This window comes from Arachis hypogaea, chromosome 14, assembly GCF_003086295.3.
Source record: "Arachis hypogaea cultivar Tifrunner chromosome 14, arahy.Tifrunner.gnm2.J5K5, whole genome shotgun sequence".
In the NCBI taxonomy this organism is placed as follows: Eukaryota; Viridiplantae; Streptophyta; class Magnoliopsida; order Fabales; family Fabaceae; genus Arachis; species Arachis hypogaea.
Window position 1 is genome coordinate 93,139,526 of NC_092049.1, and position 18,104 is coordinate 93,157,629.

The 18,104-nt window shown below is 35.4% G+C and overlaps 1 protein-coding gene across 1 annotated transcript; it reads left to right on the top strand.

The window, feature by feature from the left end:
- The first annotated feature begins 11,272 nt into the window (after window positions 1–11,272).
- LOC140178633 (secreted RxLR effector protein 161-like) lies at window positions 11,273–12,034 on the top strand. Its single transcript, XM_072215839.1, has one exon. The coding sequence runs from the start codon at window positions 11,273–11,275 to the stop codon at window positions 12,032–12,034; it is 762 nt and encodes a 253-aa protein (XP_072071940.1).
- The last annotated feature ends 6,070 nt before the right edge of the window (window positions 12,035–18,104 follow it).

Consider the following 18,104-nt stretch of genomic DNA (forward strand, 5'->3'; position numbering starts at 1 on the left):
GCGTTTAGCACAAAATGCCCACGCGATCGCGTCACTCACGTGATCGCGTCACTTGCACAATACCAATCCCATGCGACCGCGTGAGCGACGCGATCGCGTCGCATAGGATTACACAACACCCCAAAAGGAGACAGAGAGTTGCGCTAAAACGACGCTAGAATTGTGCGTTTCGCACAAATGCCAGCGACGCGATCGCATGCCCCAGGCGATCGCGTCATTCACTCTTTTTGCCCTCCACGCGATCGTGTGCCCCATGCGATCGCGTCAAACACCATTTCAGCCCAACCACGCGACCGCGTGCCCCACGCGATCGCGTGGATTCAAATTTATAACTCCCCCAGTCACGCGAACCCTATCAGTCGCGCCCCCCCAAACCCCTCTTCTCCCTTTCTTCTTCTCCAATAACACCACCACCACCCAGCCACCACCACGCCACCGCCAGACGCCGCCGACCACCCAGACCTCACCGCCACCCACCCCCTTCCTCCTTCCCCCTTCTTTCTTCTTCTTCCTTCTTCTTCCCCCCGCTCCGCCACTGCCTCTCCACGACCACCACCCCCGCGCCACCGTCACCACTGCCCAGCGCCACCCACCCCTTTCCCCCCTTCCCCCTCTTCTTCCCCCTACCCCATTACAACCCCCATTTCCCTCCCTTCCTCCGAACAGCAACCACCGCCGTCGCGCCACCCTCTTCCGCCGCGCCGGATGCCACCGCCGTCATCCCCAGCCACCTCTCTGCCCCACACTCTCTCTTATACCAGGTTCCGTCGATCGCCACCCTTCTATCCTTCGTAGTTAATTCACATTTTTTTTCTGTTTCTGTTCATATTTAGGCTAGTTAGGTATGCATGTTGTAGTGGATTTTAGGTTGTGATGATTGTAATGTTCATATGCTGTACTTTCTTGTTTTTTGCTGCTCTGTACACTGAATTTTCATATTTATATTCCTTATATGTAATTGCAGCTTTATTTTTGATTCATATGAACTATTCTGTTGCTGTTTATTTTCTGGGACAATCCAATTTTAGTCAGAATGCTGCCCAAATTTCTATAAAATGTTTCCATTCATGTCTTGATTTTGGCATTTTCAACTGTGCTTTCCTTAGATTTAACCAAAACAATTCATGAATGCCAGGGCAAGCTTTCTTATTCCTTTTTGATTTCCTAGTTCATAATTTGCATTTTTGATGTTTGATTCCAATTTTTGCTTTCTCTATATCTATTTGAATCATCATCACCCTGTTTTCCTTATTTGGATATGAGTTACTTATAGCTTCTAACTGTGAATACTTGTTACTTGGAATATTTTCATTATGCCACTTACTTTAACCACTTTTTACTAACTCACTAATGTTAACTTACTAAACTCTTTTTCAATTCTAACCAAACTAACCTTTCAAAACTTCTCTACTGATTTTCTTTCACTTTCTTTTAACATCCTAACCATGGCATGATGTTAATTTTTCTATTTAACATGAATTCAATTACATTTTGGATTGTGAATTCTCCTTTTCGGACTTTTAACTCCTATACAATCCTAAATGCACATTTACTTAACTCATTTTCCTTATCCTATTGCTCGTTTGCCACTTTGTGTTTCTTTTGATTATTTGCCTATTTGTTTTCTTGTTTTCACTATATCCTGGTTTTCTGTTTTTCAGGATGTCTGCTAGCCAGAGAAAAGGAAAAGGCAAGGCTACTACTGGCAAATGTAAAAGAGGAGAATCCTCCTTGTCCATCATAGATATGATGCACGATAAATCCTTGCGGGAGAAAAATTTTACCCCACAGGAGAAGGCCGACCAGCTAATCCCTGCTACTGATCCAGTAAAATTTGCAAACCGATACTGTGAGCTGAAGTATCCGGTGTTTGCAAACTCCAGGAACCTATACCTGGAGAGAACTTTGAAGATCCCAGAAGAACTCCAGCAATACACCTCTGATCAGATCAAACAAAGAGGCTGGTTCTTCCTGGAGAGAAACCTGACTGAGGTCAATGCATCTTGGGTTAGGGAATTCTACTGCAATTACTTCAAAACCTCCCTAGATGCAGTGAACCTCAGAGGGAAGCGGATTCTGGTTACTGAAGAGGCAATTGAAGATGTTTTGAAGCTTCTGCCTAAAATGGATCAGCTGGATGGTTATCAGAAAGCTGAGGAAGATATGCGCTTCATGCGATTTAATTGGGATGCAGTCAAGGCCCGGATAGCCCTTGACCCGACCGTTCCTTGGATTATGGGTCAGAACACCACTATGCCAAAGGGAATCAAGCGGATTTACCTGAATGATGAGGCTCGGCTATGGCATCAGATACTTAGCAACTTCATTATGCCGAGTACTCACGAGACTGAGCTACCAACCGCTATGATCACCCTCCTATGGTGTGTGATGGAGGGTAAGGACCTGTACCTGCCACACTTTATCCGGTACCACATGGCCAGGGTCCACGTCCGAGGCACTCTTCCCTTTTCTTATCTGGTTACACAGCTAGGCTGTCGAGCTGACGTGCCTTGGGAGGATGCTGATGAAAAGCCACCTGCTGCAGAATGCAAGAAGATTATCCCTCACAGCAAGAACTTTCTGGCTTTGGGCTACAGACCTCCATTCCTCACTGCTACTGCTGACACAGCCACACCATCTGCCGGCCCCTCTTCTTCCACAGCTACCCCTGCCACCACCACTGCACCTCCACCTGCCCCAGAGCCCATCTATCATCTAGTGTACCGCTTGTTACGACGGCTTGACCAGATGGAGCGTCGTAACAAGACGCTATGAGCACCTGAAGCTGATGATACGCTCTGGTGACATCCCCTCCGAGCCTAACACACCATCCGGGGCATCTGAGGAGGAGGCGGATGATCACGAGGAAGAGACCCATCCCTAGAGCGAGGCAGAGTAGGCAGGCACCCCGCAGGCAGCATCACATCAGGAGGCTCCGCCTCAGATTCAGGCTATAGACCCCGAGATCCCTATTCAGTCAGCACCTCCTCTACAGCAGGCTGATCCTCCGACCGCCACCACAGAGACTCCAGCTACCCGTCCTTCCAGTGATGACACCCCTTTACACCCTGCTTGAGTGAGCATCGGGGACGATGCTACATTTTAAGTGTGGGGAGGTCGCCATCTCTGGCGTTTTTTTTTTGGTGAACCACTACATACTCTTTTTATTTATTTTGCTACTTTTCTATATTTTTATTTTTATTTTTATTTTTATTTTCTCAGTACTTATATATATATTGATATTTTTATGTATTTATTCTATATTGCACTTTAGTTCATATTTTAGCCAATTAGTTTAGTTGCAATTCTAACTTATTAGTTATAGAAATTGTGGATTAATTAGTATAGTTTACCCTTTTTAGCATAAGATAGCTTAGTTTAAATTGAAAAATATAAAAAGGAAGTAAACTAGGAACTTGAACATAATAGAAACAATCCACACAACTTGTATATATAGCATTACATGTTAGTTAGCTAACAACATTTCATCAAGGAGAAACATTAGAACTTTAAAGCCATTCAATATAAGTTTTACATTGAGAATAATGGGAATTTTTAACTAAACCTGCATGACATACATAAGTGATAAATGATTTTTGAGTTAGAGAACACACAGCCTGTGAGTTTTGAGCTTAATTGTATGGTTACATTCAAACCATAATTTTTATTCCTATGTGTTCCACCCTTCTTTTATATTCTGGTGTTCTTTACTTTGTTTTAATCTATATGTCTGATTATAGAATAGAAATACATACCAAGAGAGTGATTGAGGCCATTATTTGATTTTAGCTCACTTATCCCAAAATAGCCTACCTTTTACATCACCCTTGTTAGCCCCCTTGAGCCTTTAAATCCCCTTTTATTCTATAAACCACATTACTAGCCTTAAGCAAAAAAACAAAATAAAAATCCTAAGTTGAATCCTTGGTTAGCTTAAGATAGAAATTGTGTAGGGTTTAAATGTGGGAAAACCTATTGGGAACATGAATGATAAAAACAAAAGGTAGAAAAGTTGAAAAGAATAAAATAATTCAAAATAAAAGTTTTGGGAAGCATGCTCATGTGAAATCAAAATAATTGAATTACCATGTGCATTAAAAAAAATTATTTTCAGTGTTTAAATAAAGGAGACACAAAAGAATTCCCCAAATGTGAAATAAAGCAATTCACATGGGATAAAAATAATAAACATTGAAACATGAGCATGTAACATCAAAAGTGGGAAAATATGGGAAAATAGGTAAAAGAAGCCTTGCTTTACAATATATGTTAGGTGAGATCTTAGACTAATTAAGGATTCACTTATTAGCTCCCTTAGCCTTATACATATATCCTTACCTTTACCTTGGCCCCATTACAACCTTAACTAAAGACCTCATGATTTTTGGTATGTCTATATTCTATAATTGTTGATTGGTTAGATGAAGAACAAAGTTATAGAAAGTAAGAATAAAAAGAAGAATAGAGTGATTAACCCAATAAACACTGAGTGACTAGAGAGTAAACACAAAATTCAGTGAGGGTTCAATAGCTCATTAACATATATCTCTGCTAAATTATTAATTGTCTAAGGTTTGGCTATATATATATATATATATATATATATATATATATATATATATATGACTCCTTGAGAATGTGAATTAATTCAACTACATGCAAGCTTTATATTCAAGTGAATAAAAATTAGAATTGCATGGTGCATCTAGGTAGTTGCATTTAGATTAGATTGCATTGCATGGCATTCCACCACTTTAACCTAACATTACTCTTGGACTTAGCATGAGGACATGCTATTGTTTAAATGTGGGGAGGTTGATAAACCCATATTTTATGATATATTTTGTGCTTAATCTGAGTGATTTATTCAATCCTTTACCCACTTATTCATATTAATTGCATGGTTTTACTTTCCCTTCCTCATTATGTGATGTATGTGAAAAACATGTTTCCTATGCTTTAAAATTAATTATTTTAATTACCTTTACTCCCATTCGATGCCGTGATTAGTGTGTTGAGTAGTTTCAGATCTTCTAAGGTAGGAATGACTTAAAGGATGGAAAGAAAACATACAAAAATGGAAGGAAAGCATAAAACGGAGTTTGTGAAGAAACTGGCATCCACGCGATCGCATGGGCGACGCGGACGCATGCCAAGCGCGAAGAAGCAGCGACGCGGCCGCATGACTGACGCAACCGCGTGCCTTAAGCAGAACACATATGACGTGGCCGCATGACTGACGCGACCGCGTGACAAGGAAAACTCCGAATGACGCGACCGTGTGACCCACGCGGACACGTGACAGAGGCCATGCACCAGATATTGCAGAAAACGCTTCCAGCGAATTCTGAAGCCCTTTTTGGTCCAAATCCAAGTTCAGAAGGCATAGACCAGAGGTTATGAAGTGAGGGAATGCATCCATTCAAAGAGAGTGACCACTTTAGTTAGTTTTCATGATTTAGATTTAGTTTAGAGAGAGGTTCTCTCCTCTCTCTTCTCTCTTTAGAATTAGGATTTAGAATTAGGATTTTATTCGCTTTCAGGATTATTTCTTTATCAGGTTCAATATTCCTTTTTCTTTACTTTTGCAATTTAATTTATGAATTCTTCCATGTTACAGATTATTATTTTGAATTAATGTTATTTGAGATATTTCAGTTTAATATTGCTTTCTCTTATTTACATTATTGTTATTCCCATCTGAAGACATTTTTATTCCAGTAGATTTACTTTTCTTTTTTTTGGTCTTGGTTAAGAAATCAGTAACTCAGGAGTTATCAAACTCAAACATGAATGATAATTGTTATCTTGTTAATTAAATGAACTTTAATGATCCCAATCTTTTCTTAGGAAATAAATAGGATTCGAAGATCAAACCAATTAATCCCTTGACCTGCCTTTATCTTAGTAAAGGTTAACAAAGTGGAATTAAGATTCAATTCTCATCATCATTGATAAGGATAACTAGGATAGGACCTCTAATTTCTCATACCTTGCTAAAAGTTTATTTACAGTCATTTATTTATTTTACTTGCCATTTAAATTACTTGTTCTTCATTTACTTTATTTGCTAATTAGACTATTCGCTTCTCATTCTCAAAACCCCAATTTACAATATCCATAACCAATAATAAGAACATACTTCCCTGCAGTTCCTTGAGAAGACGACTCGAGGTTTGAATACTTCGGTTATCAACTTATTTAGGGGTTTGTTACTTGTGACAACCAAAACGTTTGTATGAAAGGACTTTTGAAGGTTTAGAAACTATACTTGCAACGAGGATTTATCCGCAAATTTCTAGACCACGCAACAGTTCTCTCATCAGCGCTCCTCTGTGGCATCCTGTTCCAGCTCTCTACAAACCGTATTGTGGAACCAAATAAGCTTAACAGTCCACTTCATCTGTGACTGTCTGTCCTCTGGGCCGGGAACAACACCTAGAATATGCTCACATAACTCCTCAATGGTCCGTCCCTGATGGTACTGCTCACAGCCACCAATGCATCCACTCACAGGATCATCGTCAATCCTGAGTCCCAACTGATAGGCCACGTCCTGCAGGATGATAGTCATCTCTCCGCACGGTAAATGAAATGTATGGGACTCAGGCCTCCACCTCTCTATCAACGCCGAGACAAGCTTATAATAGCTTATAATCCTACTAATTTTAAGTTTACCTTATTTAACTGACGTCGTCATGTAACTAATTAATTTATAACTAACTCAACTCTAAATTTTATTGCTCACGTCTCTTTCATATCTAAGTTGACCTAATTAATTATTCCACCAATTACCTTCTAATCCACAACGCAAGCTAATAACTCTGACTAAATTAACTAATAATATTCTTTCTTATATTCATTAACATGTTTATAGCCAATAAACAGTAACTATACTAAAAACCGGTGAGCTAAAATAACTACCGAACATAACATAACAACACTTAAAAGTATGTCTAACTAACTAACTAACTAACTAACATGTAAACAATAAATTTGTTATTCTAACCAACAAATAATCTATACCTAACAATTTCAACTAACATGTAAACAGTAAACCATATAATTCTAATTAAGATAAAAAAAATAGATTATTAGCTACTAACCTGGAACTGAGAAAATCACCCACACTAAACTTTACGGATGTCGAAAAGATAGAAAGGAGTAACAGAGAAAAAATTTTGGAAGGGAGAGTAGAGGAGGAAAGGGACAAACCAAAATGGTCCCACCACCTTTTATAGTGTGCCGAACTCATCATAGGCGAACTTGCTCAAATTCCCAAAAAAAAAAATCATATTCTTGAAAATAAAGCTGAAAAATCTTTTATGGGAAAATAATTAATTATTTTATTTTATAAATAAAAAAATCCTATTAAAATTATTTAATTTTAATTTAAAATTTATTTAATTAAAAAAACAAAAATATTCTTTTAATATTAATATTATTTAAATATATTAAAATAAAAAGATCAAAATACCATTTATTTTGTGTAAGCATATTAAAAGGAAAAAAATTTCTATGCCATTAATTACTTAAAAATATTTATGAATTTAACTTTAATTTTGAAAATATAAATATACAATTTATATATTAAAAATATACAATTCATATAATTTTTATCTAACCATAATTAAACTTCAACTATCATTCACATTTTTTTCTTTTTATTCTTATTTTTCTTCGTTGCATTTTTTTTTCTTTTTTTTCTTTTTTTTTTAGAAATCTAATTCTAATTCGGTATTCAAATCAATGCAAACTGATATAATTGGTCTGGATTTAGTCAAAAAAATATATTTACTCGATCTATTATTTCAAAAGGATCAAATTTAATCAGTTCAATTCTTAATTTCTTTCAAACCCAACCCAAGACAATCACTACACCCTAGCTTCACGAATTAAACATTAGAAGAAATAACTCTAGTTATGAATTTGATGATAATGTAATACTATGCTGTTTTTTGATTTGTGACTACTTAAAATTATTTTTAAATATAATTTTAACTATAAAAATCTAAAATTAAATTCAACTAATAACCTAAAATAAACATCTCCAATAAAATCTTAAAAAAAAATTATACAATATCTCAATGCATCTAAATTTATTTTCAATATTTTCTTTTTCTTTTGAATTATCTTTTGACAAATTAATTTGAAATAACACTTTAAAAAAATATTAATTCTGTTCCTAATATATATTTATATATATCCTAATTAAATGATATGTTATAATATTGTTAATTTTTAAAATCATGATGCTATTGATGAAAAAAAAAGTAGTATAAAAACAAGTTTTATGAGATAAATTATATTATCAAATAAATAATTAAAATAAATAAAATTTAAAATTATTAATTAATTAAAATTTATAAACAAATTTAATAATTTTAATAACTTATATACCAATAGAACATGTTAAATTTTCAATAGTAAGTCATAAAAAAAAATCTCAATAATAATCATAATTATCATTTTATTAAAAATATATTTTAGAGGTTATAATTAATGTGTTTGTAGTTTTACAAAAATAATACATTAATTGCTTAATAATTTTATCAATATGCATTAAAAGCTCTATTAATATAATACCTTCTAACATACTATGCCAATATATATTATAATATTAATAAGGGTAAAGTATATTTTTTGTCCCTAAAGTTTATTAAAAGTTTCAAAAATACTCCTAAGTTTTAATTTGTTTCAATTTTATCCTTAATGTTTTCGATTTGCATCAATTTTATCCTTATCTTAAAATTTTTTGGTCAAACTATGGTCAACATTAATTTTTTTCAATAACACCCCCCAAACCCTATTCTCTTTCATCATCATCAAGAACAACGACTTCCCAACATCCCCGCCGCCGTTTGCGCCCTAACTCCGGCCACCGCAAGTGATGTATATCATATCCTCCTTCTCTCTTTCATGGAGAAGACTCTATTACAAGACCCAACATTCCACCACCGATCCCTGACCATGGCTCCAACCAATAAGTACTACGAAGCACTTGAAATCAAATCCATCAACATTTAAAAAGAAGCAGCAAAATAAAAAATGGGCAACGGCAACATCAACAATAACAAAACACAACAACAACTCCATACAACAACAGATCAAAACTCCATAACAAATAAGAGGTACATGTCCCTTCTGATTCTGAATTACTTTCTCCTCTTTGTGGTACCGTATCTTTAAGCATGTTCTCAAAGATTTCAACAAAAAAATTCTACCTTTATCATCTTCGTTGGAATCATGTTGGGAATCAACAACCTTCTCTTCTCATGGGGCGTTGTATCTTTCAGTTTACAAGTGTTGAAGGTAAGGTCCCATGGAAGTTGTTAGAGTCAAGTCAGAGATGCTCGAGCTTCTTTAGAGCTCCGATGGTGACCAAAATCCCACTGAAAAAGTCATTGTAGGACAAATTGATGAGCTGGAGTTGAGATTTGGAGGAGAAGTTCATTGGAATGTCGTCGGAAAATTTGTGGGAAGATAAATCGAGGTACCAGAAGAAGTTCGTTATGTCGCCAAAGAGCGTGCCGGAGAGGAGGTTGTGGACGAGGTTGAGTAGCTGGAGGTTGGAGAGGTTAGGTTGGTGAGGTTGAGGAGCGGCGGAGGGAGATGGCTGGAGAGGGAGTTCTTATAGAGGTAGACTACACGGCAGAAGAGACAATCGGAGAGGGAGTGAGGGATGGGATTGTTGCTGAGTGAGTTTGGGGATAATGATGAAAAAGAATAGGGTTTGGAGGGTGTTATTGGAAAAAAATAATGTTGACCATAGTTTGACCACAAAATTTGAAGAAAAGGATAAAATTGATGCAAATCGAAAACATTAAGGATAAAATTGAAACAAATTAAAACTTAGGGATATTTTTAGTAAATTTTAGGAAAAAAAAATATACTTTACCCTATTAATAATGTAAAGGAGTTTCAAAACTCCAAACAATACAGGAGTATTGCATCAAGTACCCACTTAGTATTATATAAAGAGGTTCCATAAGATATGTAAAAGTTAAAATATCATATTATCAAATACAATTTTTGAGTTTTATCTCACATCAAATTCTGATCTTATTAAGAAAACTTAGAGCGATTATTTTGATCTTATTAAATGATCTTGTGGCTATTGTTTCGATCTTATCAACGAAACTTGTGGAGATCGTTTTAATTATATCAAGGCAACTTATGATGATCAACACCAATATCTCTCTCTATAGAGTGAAAATTGAGAACTAAATACTAGACGAAACTTCTAATTTTATCATAGGTAATATTGAATTAGTAAATCATAAAAGAATTTGTTTATGAACTTCTTTTAATCCTAATTTGTTAAAAAATAACACAATGAAAAATTTGTTATTTTTAGCCTCAAAGTAGATAATCTCGGGATAGAAAACCAAATTGGATTTTGGACCTTTGCAGGAGCGGAAATAAAGAATGAGTGGATGCTTGATTCACGATAATTTAAATAGTGTTAGAAAATTAAATCAAGAGGTATGCAAATAACATAAGTTTAGAAAAGTCAAAGGCAAAATTCAATTTGAATTCAAAGTGGTTACAAGTTTATGATTCATCACCAAGATTCTACAAACTTCTTGTGCTATCTATCAACTTACATAGATTAGAATTTTCATGAAGTATGGTTAAAGAATTGAAGAAGCAAAGTTTGAGTTGAATACAATAATCATCAATTAGCTAGATATTGCTAGAAGTTAATGTTGGAAGTTTGAAGATTTTTGAAGAACATTCAAGAGAGTAGTATAACTACAACATTCTACAACAATAAAGAAGTTCAAAATCAAATTGAATTGGAATTGAAAGAAAGTTGCACTCATCACCTCCATACTAGAAGAATCATGAAGTGCATTGAAAGGTTCAAGATTGATGACTAAGCTTAATGAAGAATTTTCAAGATGTGCTAGAAATTACTTATTTGAATAGTCAAAGTAAGAAGCAAAGTTGGATAAGTATGTGTATTAAGAAGCTAGTAGAATCATGAACTTTTAGTATAAAACTTTGCCTATATAAAGGCATATATGCCTTATGTATTTTGTGTGTTCCATAATGAAATGTGTATGTTTTGAAATGTGAAAATTCTCTCCTTTGTTTTATGAGTGTTAGTGAGTTTGAGAGATGAAAAATATGATAGTGTCATTTATATGAGTGAGTGATCCTAGGGCCAATTAGTTGTGGGTATTATACTTACATTTGGTATCAGAGAGATGATGGTATTTTCATTTCTCAGAAGAAATATGCAAATGATATTTTGAAGAAATTTCAGATGGAGCACTCAAAACCAGTTTCTACTCCAGTCGGAGAGAAGTTCAAATTGTTGAGAGAAGATAAAGGAGGAGCAGTAAATCTCACATACTACAAAAGTTTGATTGGAAGTCTGAGGTACTTAACTACGACTAGACCAGATATTGTGTTTGGAGTTGGTTTGCTTAGCAGATTTATGGAGGAGCCTTATACCAACCATTTGCAAGCGGCAAAGAGAATTCTTCGATATATCAAAGGTACTTTAAATGATGGAATTTATTGTGAGAATACTAATGAAGTAAACCTTGTTGGCTACACTGATAGTGATTGGGCCGGAGATATAGAAACAAGAAAAAGTACTTCAGGGTTTGTATTTCATCTTGGTTCTGGTGCAATTTCATGGTCGTCAAAGAAACAACCAGTAGTAGCACTATCTACAGCAGAAGCAGAATATATAGCAGCAGCAAGTTGTGCAACACAAGCAGTTTGGCTAAGAAGAATTCTTGAGGAATTGAACGAGAAACAAAATACTCCAACAACAATATTTTGTGATAACAAGTCAGCTATTGCACTTTGCAAAAATCCAGTATTTCATGGAAGATCGAAGCATATTGATATTCGGGTTCACAAAATCAGAGAGTTAGTAAATGAAAAAGAAGTTGTGATCGAGTACTGTCCAACTGAAGAACAAGTTGCAGATATATTTACAAAGCCATTGAAGACTGAGTTATTTTACAAGTTGAAGAAGATGCTTGGAATGATTAATTCTACAAGCTTGATTTAAGGGAGGCAATGTTAGAAAATTAAATCAAGAGGTATGCAAATAACAGAAGTTTAGAAAAGTCAAAGACAAAATTCAATTTGAATTCAAAGTGGTTACAAGTTCATGATTCATCACTAAGATTCTACAAACTTCTTGTGCTATCTATCAACTTACATAGATTAGAATTTTCATGAAGCATGGTTAAAGAATTGAAGAAGCAAAGTTTGAGTTGAATACAATAATCATCAATTAGCTAGATATTGCTAGAAGCTAATGTTGGAAGCTTGAAGATTTTTGAAGAACATTCAAGAGAGTAGTATAACTACAACATTCTACAACAATGAAGAAGTTCAAAATCAAATTGAATTAGAATTGAAAGAAAGTTGCACTCATCACCTCCATACTAGAAGAATCATGAAGTGCATTGAAAGGTTCAAGATTGATGACTAAGCTTAATGAAGAATTTTCAAGATGTGCTAGAAATTACTTATTTGAATAGTCAAAGTAAGAAGCAAAGTTGGATAAGTATGTGTATTAAGAAGCTAGTAGAATCATGAACTTTTAGTATAAAACTTTGCCTATATAAAGGCATATATGCCTTATGTATTTTGTGTGTTCCATAATAAAATGTGTATGTTTTGAAATGTGAAAATTCTCTCCTTTGTTTTATGAGTGTTAGTGAGTTTGAGAGATGAAAAATTTGATAGTGTCATTTATATGAGTGAGTGATCTTAGGGCCAATTAGTTGTGGGTATTATACTTACAAATAGTAACCATCGTAAAACAGCCTCAATTAGTGGCAATTGAAATACAACCCTGCTAAATATGATCGATACGGCAGCGCATAGACCATCAATTGTGCCAGTCATATCTTTACCTCTATTTTTGTGGCGGTTTATACAAAGTCACCAGTAAATAATGTCAATATTGCAGTCGTTCATAATATGTCGTGTAACAACTCTAATTTTTGCACTAATGCGAATTTTTCTTAAAATAATATTTTAAAGCGATTAGTTTTATTTTGAAAAATTCGATTTTTACCAATAAAACTAATTAATGGTATTTCTTGATGAGCTTAAAATTACTAACGCTTCATCAAATATTTTTATTCTTAAGTTACTAATATCATTTATATTAATAACTCATATACATTTAACTTTATATATTATTATTATTATTATTCCGGTATTATCTATATTATTATTACTACTATTATTATTACTATATTATTAATTATTTTTTTTAGAAAATAAAAAGAAACAAAAGCCACGTCGTGGCTTTTATATGCAATAAATATATATATATATATGGAATGAAAGGTAAAGAAAAGGGAAAACGTGGCTTTAATATAGGAATGTAAAATAAGAACTTGACAACTCATTAAGCCTTAATCACCACCAATTACTTTCTTTGCTTAACTTTTCATTTCATTCACTAAGCCTCAGGAAAGAGAAAGAATAGAGAGAGACCGAAGCTTTATGAGAGAACCGTAAAATCCTCTAACCTTCCGGCTTCGATTTCTTGTGATTCGTAACTCAATAAAAAATCTAATCTGGTAAAAGTGTTTGTATCTTTCTCCTTTACGTGTTGGCGCTACTTTTGTCCGATGAAAGTCGACGGTGACGTAGTTCCCCTACCCCTTGAGCTTGGCCAACTAGAGTTCTACGAGGTACAGAGGATTCCGGACGTTTTTCCCTTCAGCAGCTCGGTTAGAAAGTTTCTCCAGAGTTTCGAGTATTTCGATTACGTACGAAGGTAGGGTTTTGATAAATTTTCACCGACCAAATGATATTTGATAAGTAAATTGATGTTTGGATTGAGTGTTATTGAGATTTGATTGCATTTCATGCTGAATTTTGTTGATATATTGATATTTTGATGAAGTTGTGTTTTAGTCAGCTCGAGAATGGATAAAATTTTAAGTTAATATTTTGATAAAAAAAATAAAACAGATTTTTGGTCTCGTTGAAGGACAAGATAATAGTTTGGAAATTTTATTTTGAAGGATGTCTTTGTATTTTTATAAAAAGACTGAGGTTATGTTTATAATTATAAACTAAGTTTTGAAAGGAAAATGCTATTTTGAGTTTTTATTCAAAATTACTCTCCATATTAAAATAAATTATTTTCATCAAAGATAAATTATATTGTGGAATGATACAAAAGAGAAGAGGAAGAACGAAAAGTAAAGGAAAGATAAATAAAGGAATCTCTGCAACAGGAGAACAGAGAACAAAGATTAAAGGAATATATAGATTAATGAAATGACTGCCATAGGAGAGCAGATGTGACATTGTTTGGGCCTTAGTGCCAAATGTAAAGTGGGGACACCTACACACTGAGAACTGTTTTCCAGATGTACGCTTATTAATTTGGAAAGTCTCACTGTATGTGGCCTAGCCGTACGACTTATAAGCACATTGTATGCATCTGGAAAACCATATCTGGGACTCGTGCCCGGGTAATGTCGGGAGCGGGTAGGCAACCGACACATGAGCTCATGGCCTGCGTTAGGAATAGACATGCATCATCCTTGTTGCGCATTTGCATTTTACTTGACATTGTAAAATTGTTTGTGATTGTCTTCTTGTGTTTATACATTCCTTAATGTTATTCTGAATTATAGTTACTAGATATTTCTTTGTGACACTTGTATATTTTGTTGTGAATTACTTGAACTGTGGTAATCCTGACTAAACTAACCACCCTCGACCCTACTAAGAACCCCCCAGTTCTTACCCCTTCTCTTCCTCCCCTTCAGATGGAGACCGGAGTTATATTTTACGAGATGGACCCTCCCTATATATACGAGGATATTGTACAGCATAGGTTTTATGTAGTAGCTGCAGAGATTAGGACTCGTATGTACATTCTGCGTGATCATCCTTTCAGCCACCCGATTGACACTCTAGAGTTTAACCCCGACATGCCCTATGAGTTCCCACTGCAGTGGCTCCACCCAGATGCTCCATTTTACCCGTTTCATGATGGGCCGGTGCCTCACCAGCATCCCGATCAGCCTGCAGATCAAGCGGACCCTGAGCCTAAGCCCATGGAGGAGCATTTTCCAGAGCCTGTACCGGAGGAGGACATCCCAGTGGAGCAGATCTCAGTATTTTCATCCGAGCCATCTTCTGAGGAGCTGCTCACCGCCTCTATGAGTGGACCGGTGAGTGCTGGTCAGACCAGTAGCACGAGTGCCAGTGCCCCTCCCGAGATTATAGAGATTTCCGATGATGAGGACGAGGATCCTGAGGAGTGTTCTGATGTGGTTGTGATCTCCTCTGACGATGACAGCTGAGTCTTGGGAGCTGCGGTTGTGCCTTTTGATAGTTTTTTTGTGTTAGCCTAGCTTTTGTGTTAATCTCTCACTTTTGGTCAGACTCACTGAGAGAGTAGGGTGTACATAGTTGACTAGGTTAGTTCGGGTGCCAGCTTAGGGGTTTTCTATATGGACCAGGGCCCGGAGTGTCATAGGAGTAATTCTGGACGGTTGTATGCTAACTCAAGATATATATATATATATATATACACGACAGAACCTGTATGCGTATGTATGGTCTATGCTATGTGTTCTGGTTATATATGATGCTGGCTTGTGTATGTTTAATTAGCTGTCCTCGCAAGTTTTTTTTATATAAGTTCTTCCAAAAACTCGATAGTACGCTAACCCGATTACAGGCTCAATAATATATAGTAGAGGTTGCATGTGAACAGGTTGGTGACACTTGATTTCTGGTATGATCATGACTTACTGGGAATTGGGTCATTATATGTCGCGCTAACTACCATTACAATCTGTTCAGCAGTAGTTTATTAATAAACTACCATAAAAAACCATTGCTATTTAGCGAATTTTTTGTAGTGTGTTAATCATTAGGTTCAAATCATTCATTAGCAATGGTTTTTATTGAGCAAATACCTAATTCGGTCCCTATCCATCCACATGAAAGACAACCTGACCCCTAACTTTATTGTTTTAGGACAACATGACCCCCTTGTAAAATGTTCATCACATATATATTTAATTATAGAGATTGATGTTGTAGAAGTTTTATTTGTAATATGTGGGGATTTTAAATTCTACAAATTATTAATAAATTTATTTTTGAAAAATTCTTTGACTAGTGGTTGTCTGGTCATCACAAAAAATGATTTTAAATGATATTTATATTACGGCAGTTCTATTTGAGTATTATGACATTTTATGGTGTTATCATAATTAATTTGCATAAAATGGCGATTTTTGGTGATTCTAGTGGGTTATTATCTGGGTCCATTATTTAAAAAGAAAAAGCCCAAAACTTATTCAACCCTAAAATTGCACACTGAAACTAACACTGTCACTACTGTGTTAGAGTAAGGTCGAAAATGACGCTACCACTGTGATCTGCTTTGGCGACGATCTGCTCTAGCGACAACTGATAAGAGAGAATTAGTGTTGGTCTAGAATTTCTCAAAATAAGATCACTTCGTTGCAAGTATAGCTAAACCAACAACTAACTCTCAACATCAAAGTTTAGATGATATTCAAATGCAAAACATAAACCGAGATTGAGAGTAATTCAACCTCAGGTCATTCTCCCTAGGAACTAATGCCAATGAGTGCATACAATTTTGGTTGTGGAAAGCAAGGGGTTTTCAATGATAAGGAAGCAAACAAATAAAGAGATAAAAGAACGGTTCAAAATTGCAATTAATAAACTAATAAAGGCAAAAAAGAACTATGTATGTAATATAAACAAGTAATGCTATAAAGTGATAGGAAAGTGGTCAAAACATAAATAAAACCTTGACTTGGGATGAGTTATGGAATCCTTTCCTTGCCATAACCACAACTATGATAATTATCATGGGTTAGTCTCGCCTAGTTAACCCCAACCATCGAGGAGTAAGTCAAGCAAGCATAATTAACCTTAATCCATAAGTTCTAACCAACTTATCAAACTAGTTGATAAAAGGCTAGCTTTAATGGAAACAAAAATCAACTAACTTCCCAAGAATTATCTCTAAATGTTGGACATTATGGCTCTAGTAATTTATAGACTCATTTTTCCCAAGCCAAGGGGTGAAAATCTACCCCAAAGCTAGGGTTGACATTTCATCAAACACCTAGTATGCATATTCACAAAACATGGGAAAATTGGTAAATTAATGAAAGCTATAAACCATAAATGACCAAAATCAATAAAGACAACTCAAGCAAACATATAAAAGACATCAAAATCAAATTAAACAACTAGAACATCAAAATTTCAAAACCAAGCATATATTGATATAGGAGAGTAGAAATAGAAATAAGTGTAGAACAAGTATGGTAATTGATGCCAGGGCATTTTGGCCAGTTTTACTGACCTTTTCTTTACTGTTTTTAAGGTAGTTTCATGTATTTTCTTAGAAAATAAGCTAGTTTTGGGTAGATATTCACTTACATCTTGATTCAAGCATACATTGTGCACTTTACATGATTTCATGAGAATTTTTGCATGAATTATATGACAAATTAGAGGATGCATGTCTCATGATTTGGATTAGAACTTTGATGCACTTTATTGCTTGATTTCAGGACAAAGGAAGCAAGGAAGAACCACGTCAGCAGCCACGTTAGTCTAACTAACGTGACCACTAACGTGGAATGGGAGCTAGCTTGCAACGTTAATGAGAAAAGTAATCGCAAATAACGCCCTTGAAGCCATCATAACCCACGTTAACAGTCACGTTAACTAAGTTAACGGGAACTCTAATGTGGAAGAAAGAAAATGGAGCCAACGTTAGTGACACTTACCTTTGTCACTAACGTTGGACCAAGCTCATAAATGGCCACGTTAAGAGCCACGTTAACTTAGTTAACGTGGACTCTAACGTTAAGAAGCAAAAGAGAAGCCAACGTTAGTGACATTTACTTTTGTCACTAACGTTGGCCAAGCCTCCATAAGCCATGTTAACTCCCACGTTAACTTAGTTAACGTGGAAGCTAACATGGAGAGAGCAATTGATAGCCAACGTTAGTGACACTTACCTTTGTCACTAACGTTGGGGTGAACCACCAAGAGCCACCATGAGCAACGTTAACTCCCATGTTAACTTAGTT